The sequence below is a fragment of the Panthera pardus genome, unplaced genomic scaffold (assembly GCF_024362965.1).
Source record: "Panthera pardus isolate Hobbes unplaced genomic scaffold, ASM2436296v1 HiC_scaffold_24, whole genome shotgun sequence".
Classification (NCBI taxonomy): domain Eukaryota; kingdom Metazoa; phylum Chordata; class Mammalia; order Carnivora; family Felidae; genus Panthera; species Panthera pardus.
In genome coordinates, this window is record NW_026526810.1 from 90,398,471 (window position 1) to 90,413,220 (window position 14,750).

Below are 14,750 nucleotides of genomic sequence, written 5' to 3' on the forward strand. Positions count from 1 at the left end.
ACCTTGAAACTTCCATATGTATCGTCTAGACCTATGGAATCAGAACCTTCAGGTGATCTTCCAGGCACATCAAAACTTAAGAATCACTGATCTAGCTCACTGGTTCCATACGCTTATTTATCTAGAGTTATTGTAATCAATTGGGAAGCTTTTAGGATTCTGAGATTCGAGTCCCAAAGACCGTATTCTGTTGCAAGGGTTGGCAAACTTTTTCTGTAAGGGGCCAGACAGTAGTAAATATAAACTTTAGTGTATACAGTGGTCACAAGTACTTAACTCTTTGTTATAATGTGAAAGCAGCCATAGGTAATACATAACTAATAAGCATGGCTGTATCCCAACAAACCTTCCTTATGGACACTAAAATGTTTATATAATTTTCACATATAACGAAGTATCACTCTCCTTTGGATTTTCTTTCAATTATTAAAAAATCTAAATACCAATCTAGTTTGTGGACTGTACAAAACATAGGCAGTGGACCAGATGTGACTTATAGGTCATAGAGTGCCAACCCCAGATCTATAAGCTGAATGTGGGGGCCGCAGAGATCTATACTTCCAAAGACCTCTCTAGCCAATGCACAGGCTTGGAACATCTGGGCCGGCCCTGTAACTTACCTGTTGAGGGAAGACAGGTCTAGAATATAAGTAACTATACTGCAGAATGGATTTGGGGCTTTGTGACTCCTACAGCACTTTTTCCCATGACATTATGTACCTCATCTTTCAGTAAATTAACATTACATCCACTAAGCTGAATTTAAAGAAGAAAACCTTAATTATCAACACATGATGCCTTCTGGCAATTAAAAAGTCAGAAGCTTTACACTGATATGAGGCAGAGCACAATTTTTTTTAAGAATGAAAATTAAAACTTATTAGAATAAATTGTTCCCACCCAATACTGTTCCTATATAAAGTAAAATATAAGTAAAATATTAAGTTAGCAAACAACTTACTTGCCAGTATTTGCACCATCAACAAAAGGATTCCATTGTAATACAAAGTTTGGGTCTGATGACACTCCCTGTGAAGGTAAAAATAGTTTAAAATGTTCTCTTATAACAGATATTAATCATTTTATTTGATTCAAGAAAATATTCATTGTCATGATTGTTAATCATCTTGGCTTTCAATCAATTTTTTAATCTCCAGTTAGATTTGCTGCCATTTGACATATTTAGGTCAATGACTCATTATCTGTTGACTGAAACTTAAGAAATTCCATAAACATACTGAATATAGTTTCAGTGTGACAAGCCCTCTTTACCAATGCTAGTATATTCCAAATAAACAGAAAAACATAACTCTGAATTATCTGCATCACTAATCCATTAGTGTGGGAAACGAAACATCATATTATTAAATTATCATTAACTTATTGGTGCTACTATTTTTTCCCCACTGGCATAGAAACTTTGAATTATATATATAGCAATATACACAGTAAGAAGAGTACTACTTCCAAATGTTAAGAATGAAGAGATCCATTAACAGAAGGCAATTCCTCGAAAAATTATACTTTACCGAAGCTTAAAAATAAAGTAAATGTTAAGGTAACATCTAGGCAACTCTGATAATACCTTGCTCTATTTATTACTTTTTCCTTTTAGATAAGAAAATGTTTAACTAAACAGTAACTTCGAAATATAAGAGCAATGGTTAAAAAAGAAGCTATATTAACAAATAAATATCAAAAACAGTAAGGTAATGCAAAAATATACTACAAACCTAACAGAGTCTGTAAGAAAAAAAGATCCTAGAGCTTAAAGCTCAACATCAAATTCCATATATTTAATAACTTCAGGTAACTCCTTCAAAAGATTCAGAAAGGTCAATATGAATGGTTAAAATGGTATATTACAAAATGTACTCTAGTTAAAATATGCCTAACTATAAGCTTTTTCAAACTTTAATATGTGAAATACAGTATCAAAATTAATGCTTGAAAGAATATATAACTTTGATCCTTAGTCAAAGTTTACCTGACTGTAAGTTTTCTCAAATTTTAATGTGTAAAGTACTTCTGAAGTAATAATTCCTACCATTTCATCCCGTGCTTCTGTTTCTTTTCTCAGAGGAGGTTCGAACTGTAATTTGTCAACTGCAAAATATGTAACAGATATTCACAAACTCTATCTTAAAGGGTTAATTTCAGAAATGTAGCAAGAAGCATATGTATAGGGGAGAGGGGAAGGGGGAAAGAAGAAAGAAGACAAAATTTTTTCACTTTTTTACTGCAAGAGTACCTTTCTTTATATTTACCAGAAGAAGGTAACAATTTGGTAGCTTACTACAAATCTACTTAGTAAATTCTTTGTGTATGAGATTTAAAAAAGTTAATCAAAGTAGGTGACTAAGAAAACTAATGGTGACTAAGGGATTTTCCCTGTCTAGGCTGCACACTCTGTTCTAAGGCTACAACTTTATGGCAGAAATGAACCTCCCCAAATTACCTATAATTATCTAAAAAGAACAAACATTATTTAAATTAAATGTTACAATGGAATTCAGAAATTTAATACTATATTTTGCTCAATGTATATTTTATTTGGCCTACTCTTTTATATGAAATATTCTAAAACAGAGAAAAGGATAGCTTATTATCTACTCATAAAGTACACAGAATTTTAAAACTGTAAAATCTAATGACTAAAATATCAAAGAGAGAAAAAAAAACACACTTGCAGCATAGAGATGCAAGATCCCCAAATACAATCTTGGCAAATAAAATACATTAAAAAATCATTTTCAAAAAGGATCCAGCTGTCTTTATCCCTAAAACAAGATTTGTAAAGTAATACAAAGTACTTATATAATTCATTAAATAAAAGCATTGTCATAAAAATTTCCAAAGAAAGATTGAAGACATTTCATAAAACACAGTATCTACTTTTCAAAAATAACCTAAAATAAAAAGCTCTTTATTAGTGATTTATTTCTTAACATAAATAAAAAACATCTTAACTCAAAACCACTACTCGAAATCACTACTTCAACTCATTTGAGACAGAGATGAGCTAAAGTTTTTTATGTCACAACCAGAAATACTGGCAACCAGGTCTAGAGATGAATCACAAGTGTGTTAAGTATGGTAAAGAAAGAGAAAATATCACTCTTTAATAATAAGAATTATATAACAAGCAAATTTCAATACTTAAAAAGAAATTCCTAGAGAAAATGAGTTTCATAAACATTGAAGATGTTTTAACACATAAGAAAAGTACTCTTCTAAAACTACTGTAGCCATAACTATGGCAAAGAATGCTGTATCATTGTTTTATGTGGTAGATGGGACCTGAAGTTGTTTTGTTTTAGAGAAAATACCAGCAGTACCTTTGGGTGCATCTTTGGTGTATGAAAATACAAAGATGGGGAGGTCTTCTATTATACATACTCATTTATCTCTGTAAGATGATGTAGGCTCTAGCCATAATACGGTAACAGGAATTGTATTTCTCCTTCTGCTTTAAACAACTAATACATTGGTGTTACATGTATGTGCGCATAAATTATGTGAAGCAATTGTTTTGAGGCAGTGGCTAACAGATACCACAGCACTGTCCTTGAGAGAAAGGAAATACATGGTGGCAAGATCCACATTCACTCTGGCTTTCTGCCTGGAGGCACTTTTCAAACTAGGACGCAAGAAAGTGGAATCCAAAGAGAGAGTACCAGCCTCACTGGGTGTTGGAAACAAAGACTGAAGACTGGAGCTGCTTAGGTAGTTGGAATTTGAAGGGCAGAGTGCCAGAAATAAGAAAACTGCATAAAGGAGGAGCTCCAGAAATATGCCAAGAGATCTCTTTAAGTCTTTGGTTGAATACTAAGTTGCCCATAAGCAAACACGAGATTATACAAAGTACGTCAAAAACAGCTAGCAGAGGAGTGCTGAGCTAAATGCAGATTCTGGTGATCGCACAGTACCAGGAAAGATAGTTGAATTTCTAACCAGAGGAAAAAGCCTGCTGAATATCCTGGTAAAACCTGTCACAAGCCTTAAAAGGATCAAGCTGACGTACCACTTAAGAAACTCTTTAAACACCTTTTGGATAAAGAGGACCAAATCCAGACACTCAGTGTCGCACCACAACGTCCAAGATATAATAAAAAAATGACCAGACGAGAAGCAGAATAGAAACCATAACCAGTTGGAAAACAGATACAATCTTCAAATAAAGGAGTTCCCAATACAACATTCCAAGTTTCCAAAACAGGCCTCTGGGTCAATTTTCATGGTATTAGACCTGATATTCACTCTTTCATACACATCCCTTTTTTGTAGTGTCACATTTCACTTGAACTTTATTCTTTTCAAAACCCTCTAACTCTTCTTGGGGCACCTGGGTGGCTCAGTTGGTTGAATGTCTGACTCTTGATTTCCGTTCAGGTCATGATCTCACTGTAAGACTGAGCCCCACGTTGGGCTTTGCACTGACAGTGTGGGCTTGCAATTCTCTCTCCCTCTCTCTCTGCCCCTCCCCCAGCTCACACTTGCTTCTATCTCAAAATAAATAAAGCCTAAGAAAAAACCCTGTAACTCTTCTTTTCCTTTGTTTAATGAGATGTTCCATAGTTCCTCTGGTGTATGTTTTCCTTCATTGCAAGGCGTCAAGAAACCTGACTTTGCTGGACTACACATTTATCCTTGGTTTCAGACTAGGCCAGGCTCATAATAATTACTATGTCCGCTAAAAATACACAGAAAGGATGCTTATACTAGTGATAATAGCCCCAAACTGGAAACAAATCAAATGCCCATCAACCAAAGAATGGATAAATTATGATATGATCATACAATGAAATATGATTACTATGAAAACAATGATTGCTATACATGACATGAATTACTCCCACAGACATAATGTTGAGCAAAAGAAACCAAGCAAAAAGGGTGCATTTTGTATATCCTATTTATCTGAAGACCCAGATCAGCTAAAAACCAATCTATGGTGATAAAGGATCAGAACAGAGATTAGCCTGGGCAATGGAAAGGGCAAGAGGATATGAAGAAAGAAGGACATCGATTGTAATGGAGCATAAGGAAAGGAGCCTTCAGAGATTCTGATAATGTTCTATATTTTTAATCCCCAGATCAAAAATCAGTTTCATGAGTGTATACATATATAAAAATTCATCATGCAGTACACCTAAGCATTTTACTGTATGTAAGTTACCAGCTCAAATTTTAAACATGAAACAAAAAACTAAGAATAGAACTAACTAGGTGTATATAAAATCTATTAAACAAATAAAAACAAAGCTATAAAATACTCTTGATGGACACAAAAGAAGATTCAAGAAAATTTAAAGATAAATCACCAATAAAATGACCTTCAACTTTACCAAATTTTTTCTGGTACTTAAAGCACAGAGCTTACTCCACGAAGACATTAGTACACTGGTCATTCATGAAAGAACTAAGCCTTGAACTTACTTACCTCTGAAAAAGCCTATTTTAAGTTAAGAAGACAGACTATCTTATAGGTGTCGACTCTCCCAAAGTTAGTATATGACCTTTTATGAGATCTCAGTAAAAACACTGAGAATTTTTTTAACTAGATACACTGATTCTTAAGTTTATGTGGGGAGAATACAATAGCTAACTATCATAACAGAGGTGGGGGAGGTAGAGTGAGGGGAGTAGGAGGATAATTAGTCTTAACGATTTTAACAGGTATTATAAAGACATAATAATCAAATTATGCTATTCGCACATGACTAGACATAATAATGCAATAAGAGAATTTCTGGAAAGAATCCAAAAAAATATATGGTCATTTAGTACATCATAAAGGTAGCATGTCAAATCCATTAGTAAAAATATTAAGTTTTTAATAATTAGTAGACAAATGGGTAGTCATGTGAAAAGAAACTAAAATTGAATACAAACTTCATGCATCTTACCAAATAAATTAATACTGTATATCAACTATTAAATATTATAACAGTGAAATTGTAAAAATACAAGAAAAAAAATAATAGAATTCTTTTATAACCTTAAAATCAGGAAGGCCTTGCTAAATATGACACAAAACCCAAAAGTCATAGAAGAAAATATAGATAAATTAGACTATATTAATTGAATATTTATACAAGCCATTGAAGATGGCTTTATAATGGAAGAGCAACTTTGCTACTTTTCTGTACGGTATTTGAAGTCCAGAGAGTTACTTGGGATTATATAAGAAGATAGCATAAGAAGTATCAGCAATCTGGGATTAGCAAAGAGATAAGATCTCCGGTTACTGGTTTAACTAAGAAAAGGCCTGATTGAATCAACTGATATAGGAAGGACATTCTAACTCCCCATTGACCTAGATTTCCAAAGCTGTATACAGAAAGCTAGAAATACTTGGTTTAAGAAAACTTAGACTTCAACAAAATGTTCATCTACAATAATTCTAATTAGTCTATACATTTAATAAATTATATTCCTTCATTAGGGTTTATATATCTTATTTTATTGTAAACTTCTTTAAATCTTTTTTGAAACAAGTATACATTTAAGTCAATATACCTAGAACTTCTTTGCAAATCTGTTCTTCTAAATTAATGTGGCTAAAATGACAAACATCATTGATACCAAATATTTGTCAATGACTAATTTACAGAATAACAATCAATTTCCCCTTTTAAGTAGACATTTTAGAAAAGATACACCTCTCCTAGTAACCTAAAAAAACTGAAACCAACCCAAATGTCCAACAATCGGAAACTATTCAACTACAGTGTATCAACTCAATGAAAAAAGGAGGGCCAGACTAGTGTATGGGAAATGCTTCTGTGTTCAGTAAAAAATTTATGCATAGCATAAATTCAGCCATGTAAAAACATACATGGAAAAACATGGAGGCAATTAACAAAAATATTACCTGTGGGTTGGTGCTGGGTGATGAAATTATGGGCAATGTTAATTTTCTATTTTTTTCCTCTTACAAATTTTCTACAATGAACATATATTACCTCTGTAATTAGTAAGTAAACACCATTTAATTAAAAAATAAGAAAATTCCATTATAAACCAGAGAAACAACCTCTATTTTAAAAGTATTCTGATATGTTAAAGCATGTAGCCTCAGTTAGTCTGAAATTTTATTATTCCAGTAAGACCCACGAGAACACCCAGCTCAACCCTCCGAGACCACCAATTGAAAATGTATACCAAACACATACAATTTATTTCTGAAGCTGTCCGTTCAGCTCTGGCATTCCTGTTTGTAGATCTAATGGTATGACGAATGATTGCATGGGGCTGTGAATATAAGCATAATATACACACTTTAAAAAATTTCAGTGATAAAGTTAAAAGGTCAAACTTTTTAACTAAATGATCATTTACTGACAAACATGACTACCTACTAATAAATTACGGGATAAACATAAACAATACAATGAACACTAACATATTTTAGGTTATTCACTTATTCTATGTTTATACTGTATGAAATATTGAAAAGATGCAAAGAAAATCAGAAATCTTATCTCCAAAGAGTTTATAATCTAGAAGTTAAGACACACAAATACTTAATAAGATTAGAAAATGGTCAATGCCATTGATTAAGATGGTTACTATTAATGCCCAGATGAAAAAGAAATGACTTCCACCTGAAGGGGTATAGAAGTTCTTCATGACAGAGCTGTAATCTGCTCTAGGCCTCAAGGACAGTAGGTAATGGATGTGCAGCAGTGTGGGAAGCATTCGAGACAGCAGAGAGAATATGAACAAAGTGATGCAAGAAGAAAAGGAAATGGTAGCATTTAGGTGAACTGGAGTTGGTTATTATTTGGTGAAGATTAAGGGATGAGGTGACAAAGCTGGACAGACAGACTGGGGATGAGCCAGATCACGAAAGGCTCTGAATGCAAGGTGAGGACTCTCAATTTTATTTTCTCAGCAAAGAAATTTTTTGGAGATTTTACAAAAAGGGTGTCAGACTTCAGAATAATTGGATAAGTGTGTGAGAAGATATGGAGGGGAGAAACACTGGATGCAGGGAGATTGAGTAAGGATACTGCAGTAAATCAAGTGAGAAGCTTGCTACTTTACACCCTTTGGTACAAGCTCCTGATCTCTTCAAACTATGCCTTCAGCTCAACTGCCACCTACCAAATTTCTAATGACTCACTCTCAATCACTGATGATGGACAGGAGCTCATATGTTTTTTCCTCTACTTCAAGACCCATCATCATACCAAGGGACTTCAAAAGCCCATTGTTTGGGACTTAAGTTTTCTGACCTCATCTCTAGAGACACTCTCCCAGATTTCAATGAACTCTTGATTGCTAAGATCACACCATGGACCCTCCCATCAGCTCTGACACTTGAACTCACACTATCTTCCAAACTTCTCAGCCTTCTAGCTCACTCTCATTTACTCCCATTACACTGCTTCGTGTTCACAATGGAATCCCAAGTCCATTAGCCCATTAACCTTCTTACTGTCCATCAGCATTTCTCTTTTCTTCACTTTTCTTCTTAACCAATTTGTATGCAGTGTTCCACAATTTCAAGCAATCTCTTGCCAGTATCCTAAATTCCCTTTGCCCCACTGTCCTTCAGTATTCTGGCATGCCAAAATGACACCTTAGATGAATTAAACTAACTACCTTTGTGTTTATATTGGGGATACAAATCACTACTGGAGGAAAGTTACCCAGCAGACCACACAGAAAATTAATTTCATCTGAGGCTTCAACTTTGCCCCAAAACACTTCACTATAATCATTTAACCCAACCATTCTCCTCAATTACTATTTCACACCTTCTCTTCCCACTCTTCAAGCCCACTCATTTTCTGTCAGGACTTTCAAGACATGATCTTGCCATTACTTCACAAGGAAAACCAGAATCACCAAATAGAAGATAACTTTGAACGACAACCTTCAACTATACTCCTCTCTAGTGCAAGATTAAAGCATTTCATTATCTAAGATCAAGCCTCCCATTATAATCTAGATCTCAGGCTCTCCTCCTTTCTCAGAGACTTTGCCTATTTACCTTGTTTCTCTTGAATCTTTCCTCTCCATCTACTGAATCCTTTTCATAAGCATTTAATCCTGTTCAAACTTACTTCCCCCAGATAAACAATAACTAAATAACTAAATAAATCCCTACCAACTCATTTTCCTCCAGCTACTACTGCTCAGCCTACCTCTCCCTTTCACAACTAAATTTCATAAATGTATTGCTATACTTATTTTCCAAACCACTCTAATCTAGCTTCACCTCTATAATTTGAATATTATCCTTTAAAAAAAGTATTCAAGCACCACCACCTAAATCCAAAGACTTCTTTAACTTATCTTCTAGGCAATATTCTTGTTGAAAACTTCCCTCCTTCTTTTAATGGTCTTTATCAATCCTTTGCCATTCTTCTTAGCCTACTTGATTCTTAAATTTTGGGAGAAATCTAGGATGCTGTCTGAGGCCCTCTCCTGTTTTCTCATTCTACATGCTTCCCTTGAGTGATTTACTCCTTAAGGTATCAACTACTTCTGTACTTAATGACTCCCAAATTTCTATCTATAGTCCAAACTTTTCTCCCCAAGCTACCACCACATATCTAATTTCTAGTGAGACGTCTCCATTTGGAAGTCTATTCAACATCAAAATTACTATACATAAAACTTGAATTCATCTTTATTCCCAAGTTTGATTTTACTCTAGTGTTCCTACCTCAATAAATGGGGCGGCACTTTTAAGATCACCCAGCCATTCAAATAAAAATCTAGGAGTACTCTCTTTTCACCCCCCACACTCATGTTTTCATCCAATCTCCAACTCTCTCAAGAATTCTTTTACTGGTCCATTTTTCTCCATCCTTGTTATACTCCTAGTCTAAAACACCACCATCTCTATCCCAGATGACTTCAAAAGCCTCTTAGCAGATTTTCAGAAATGGAACCACTATTCTGAGGTCATAGAGATCTTTTAAAAATGCACATATAATTACACGTCACTCCTTTACCCTTTAATGGCTTCTACTGCCCTTTGATAAAGCCCAAAAATTTTAACATGGTTTGAAATGGCTAGTGTCTAGCTATGTGACTTTATCTCCCACTATCCCCCTCCTTGTTTTCTGTTCGAACCAGACTATCTTTAGTTCCTCAAGTATACAGTCTTCTCTCTTATCACCAGGCTTTCTTTTTAACGTTTATTTATTTTTGAGACAGAGAGAGACAGAGCATGAACGGGGGAGGGTCAGAGAGAGGGGGAGACACAGAATCGGAAGCAGGCTCCAGGCTCTGAGCTGTCCGCACAGAGCCCGACGCGGGGCTCGAACCCACAGACTGTGAGATCATGACCTGAGCCGAAGTCGGCCGCTTAACCGACTGAGCCACCCAGGCGCCCCTTATCACCAGGCTTTCTAACATGCGATTATGCTCTCTGCTCAAAACAATTCTGCCTGCCCTCTTCCTCTAATTCCAATTTATCCTTCAGATTTTCAACTTACAGACCACTTCTGTAGCAAGTCCTTCTCTGTCCCTAAAATATGCCTCCATAGCATACTCTATATCCTGTTCCATAACAGTTATCACACTTGTGGTATTTCTGAGGTTCCTATGAGACCATACTATAAGTTCTTTCAAGGCAGGGACTGGGCCAATCTCATATGCCATCGTGTCCCCAACTACCTGGCACAAGGACTTCAAGAACTGAGAAGTACAGTGATACCACATTAAATAGAAATAGAGAACTCAGAAGGTAAAGTGGATCTGGGAAGCCCAGCAAAATAATGTGGGGAATAAAAAAAAGAATCTGGTTAGTTATATAACCAGTGAAAGACAAACTGGGGAATCAAATAATATCAATTTTATATTGAAGTTACAACAATTTTAATAATTTTATAAAAATCTTATTACAAGTCTGCAAATGATAATTTAAATAAAAAAATCTATGAATAGCGAGTTTATTCAATATTTTCAGTTAAAGTTCATTTAACACTCAACAAAATATTCATTAGATACCTACTACAGGACAAGACTATGCTATACAGAAGGCAAGGATTAGTTTTTAAAGATTAGTTTTCAAAGATTATTTAGTGACTATTTCTATTAAACACATACATAGAAATGGTAGCATATTAACTAAAACAATAGGCTTTGGAGTTAGTGCCTTGGATCCAAATAGCTGGTTCCACTACTTACTAGCCATATGATCTCGGGAAAATTACTTCTATTCTTTCTCTGTTATTTCCTCATTTATAAAATGTGGATAGTAACAGAGTATGTTGTAAACTGTTTTGAGTATTTAATGAGTTAACATAAAAATTATCTAGCCTAATACTTGGTACACAATGACTCCCCAGTGCGTTATTAGTAGTTATGATGATACTTACACAGTATAATTCAAAACTTAAGAACATAAAGTAAAACATTTCCTTCAACAAATAAATAACACAAAAAGTATGGTCCTATTGTCTTGCCAGAAGTGAAGGTAGAGATATAACAGGAAATAAAGGCATAAAGAGAAATGAGGAGACAATCACAGAAATAAAAAGAAATCCTAAAAGGAGAGGAAGAGACACTGGTGGAAAAGTTCAGCTGTGCTTTATGCAAGCATAGTAGGTACCTGCTAATGGGCAGGAAGTCCCTCATTCATGATTTACAAGTTTTGATGTTAAATATAATATATTCAAAAAGACTTCAGAATATTTTCAGAGAAGGAAAATGTAGGAATAGCTCTACATGTAATAATATATAATTGTCCTGAACAAGTATTGGAAAGGATAAAATTTCTATGGGAACCTCAACTTTTAAAAAATATATTTATATTGTTAATAATCTGTATAATAGAGAAATAAAAAATGGCCAATTAGAGAGTCTCTTCAGTGAAAAATAGTATGTGCATGTGCTTTGGCTAAACTTTTGTTCTCTTGGTCCAAAGCAATGTTCCTAACCTCTTTTATTTCCTTAGAAATAGATGTACTTTCTCTTTAGAGAAAGATCAAGCTCTCACTACAGAATTTGAGGTTTGGGGAGAAGGGAAAGCACTTCCGGATTTCTGGGAGGGGAAAATGATCTGATTCTAATCTTAGCTACCTCTCAACTTTTGGCAAACCAACTATGAAAAGAAAATGATATAAATGGTTTTAATTAGATTAGTAATCCTAGTTCTTTCCAGAAAAAGTGTCAACCAGTTATTTATGTAATGCCACAATTTTTTTTTAAAGTATTACCTGGTAATTATATGCAGGGTAAGTTTAGTTTACATTGCTAATTAATCTTTGTAGCTAAATCTGTTGTAACTAACTTAAAAAAGAGTAAATTAGAAAATAAACATTAAGGCCATATTAAATATTTATTTTCAAATATTAGACTGAAAACCTCTTTACCTCAAAGTCATCATCATCTCCTTCAGTGTAGTGTGCATGGTTGTCTGGATTATTCACTTTGTCTAGCAGTTCAACTGCGAGGGCCCTAGAGAGACCTGGCTGCCCTACAAATGTATGCTAAGTCAAAACAAAACAAAACAAAACTTCATGAATATGCTTTTACATCAATGGTTCATAGAAAATGTTATTTGTACTTTTTCATTCAGTAACTATCAAAAACAAGCATATGGAAGCCTACTAATACAAATAAATTAGAGCACGTACTAGTAAAAGTATCAGAGAGACCATAATTGTATATTATAAAACTGCAGCACCCTTGTGGAGTAAGTTTATGACATGAATCATTTTTTTTTTTTTTAATTTTAAGTAGGTTCCATGCCCAACATAGGGCTTGAACTCATGACCCTGAGATTAAGAGTCACATCCTCTACTCACTGAGCCAGCCAAGCACCCCAACATGAATAATTTTTCAAGTTATCTATATTAGGTTGTAAAATTGCAACCTTGGCTATAACAACTGACATTCATTACTCATGTCACTATAGTGATATATATGCAAATGAATATCACATCATAATAAGAAAAAAGCATGTGTATTCCACATATGCATACATTTAATTCAGTAACATTATGTAAATGTAAAAAGACAAACAGTTACATTTTGATATTTAAATAAAGTTTCCTTAAATTGTTGTAATCATGAACTTTTTCTAAAAATATTTTACAAACACATATACACACAGAACATTCTATATTTACATAAGAAACCGAAAAAGGCAATTAATTTTAGGTGATAGCAACATTTTTAAGAGTTTTCTCTAAGGCAGGGGTTGGCAAACTAAAGCCCATGGGCAAAATCTGGGGCACTGCCTCTTTTTGTGAATAAAGGTTTCAGTATTAAAGCCATGCCCATTCAATTGTACTGTCTTTGGTAGCTTTTGTGCTTCAATGGCAAAGCTGAATAGTTGCTACAGAGACTGTAGGGCCCCAAAGCCCAAGACATTTACTACCTGGCTCTTCCCAAAAAGTTTGCAGACCCCTGCAGTAAGAGATCACTAAATTTTTATATTAAAAATCTTAAATACTTTGTTCGAGTGATATGCCTACTTACTGCATTGACTACAGAATATTCCCCTATAATTTCAATGACTTACAGTCAGAAGTCTTTCAGCAGTTGGTCTTTTTTTGGGGTTTTTGGTTAGTGCTATTTTGACAAAATTATGGAATGTTGATGACCTTCAAATAAAAAGAGACATGTACAAAAATATTTCACTAATATTAGTTTTTTAATGTTACTAAATAACTTATAAGCAGTTAGAAAGTCTGAAACACATGATTTTTCTTAGGCCTCTTAGCTCTATATAAGCCAAAAAACAAGACCCAAAGAACAGTATACCCCTTGAAAACAGGTGTCAGTTTCATCTATTAAGTAAAATGAAATTAGTTACAAGAAATAGTAACATACCATCTCTAAAAAATACACAAAAAACTAGAAATGGGTATTATAGGATTTAAAATCTAGTATGTATTCTAGGTGCCACTTAGGAATCAAAATGGCTTTTTCCCACTGCTTAATTTATAAAATATATAAATGTTTTCCTATACCAGAAGAATGGCATGGAGGTAGGATTGGTAATGTAAAAGATTATTTAAATCAGTATAAGGTCACTGAATTTCTTAGGAACAAGGGCATCCACATAGCAGCTCTCTTGCAGAGAAATCAAATCACTGCATTACATTTGGTGGCTTGTGGCGGAGATAACGTGGACTCAGAGAGTACCTGAGACTGGCAAAAGTACTCCAATGGTAACAGCTTGTGGTCATTCATTCCTGAATGAATATTGAGTCATTCCTGCCATAAAGCCCTCCAGTTCCAATTGCTTAGGAACTTAGGGTAACAAGAATCAGGAAGAAACTCTTATCAACACAAAAGAATACATCCACAGTAGGATATAAACTCCTTTATTTCCAGTGTGATTTTCCTTTCACTCCTGGCATCATCTCCAGAATGTCCTGGCTCCTAAATAATACTTTGCACAGACAGGTCAATAAAACATAAAACAGTAGTTCAGAACCTGTTTGGGGGACAGGTCTCTTAAAATATGAAACAAGATATGGACTGTCTCCCTAGAAGAATATACATACAGAATTTGGGGAACCCATGTACCTCCCACACCAAAAGATCCATGAAATCTAGATGAAGATTGGAAACTTTTATTTGCATGGTTTCTTTTATTAAATGCATGGGAATACATTACCAGAAAAATAATTTTCAATTTTTATCATCCAATTAAAGATATCCTAATGGACTTTAAGAAAAGGCAAACTGCTTTACTTAGAGAAAGAAGAGATTAGGATGAAAATAAATAGTAAAATTTTGAATATTAGGTAAGGAAGGTAGAGAAAAAT

The 14,750-nt window shown here is 34.3% G+C and overlaps 1 protein-coding gene across 4 annotated transcripts in view; it reads right to left on the minus strand.

The window, feature by feature from the left end:
* MAP4K5 (mitogen-activated protein kinase kinase kinase kinase 5) overlaps nt 1–14,750 on the minus strand; it is a 110,066-nt gene that overhangs the window by 26,864 nt on the left and 68,452 nt on the right. For all 4 annotated transcript variants that reach the window (XM_053889400.1, XM_019451855.2, XM_053889401.1 and 1 more), the window contains 5 exons: nt 13,496–13,577; nt 12,342–12,458; nt 7,179–7,257; nt 2,048–2,106; nt 962–1,029 (listed from right to left, as the gene is read on the minus strand). In XM_053889400.1, the coding sequence (XP_053745375.1) occupies nt 962–1,029; nt 2,048–2,106; nt 7,179–7,257; nt 12,342–12,458; nt 13,496–13,577 (405 nt within the window). The remainder of the gene's footprint in view (nt 1–961; nt 1,030–2,047; nt 2,107–7,178; nt 7,258–12,341; nt 12,459–13,495; nt 13,578–14,750) is intronic.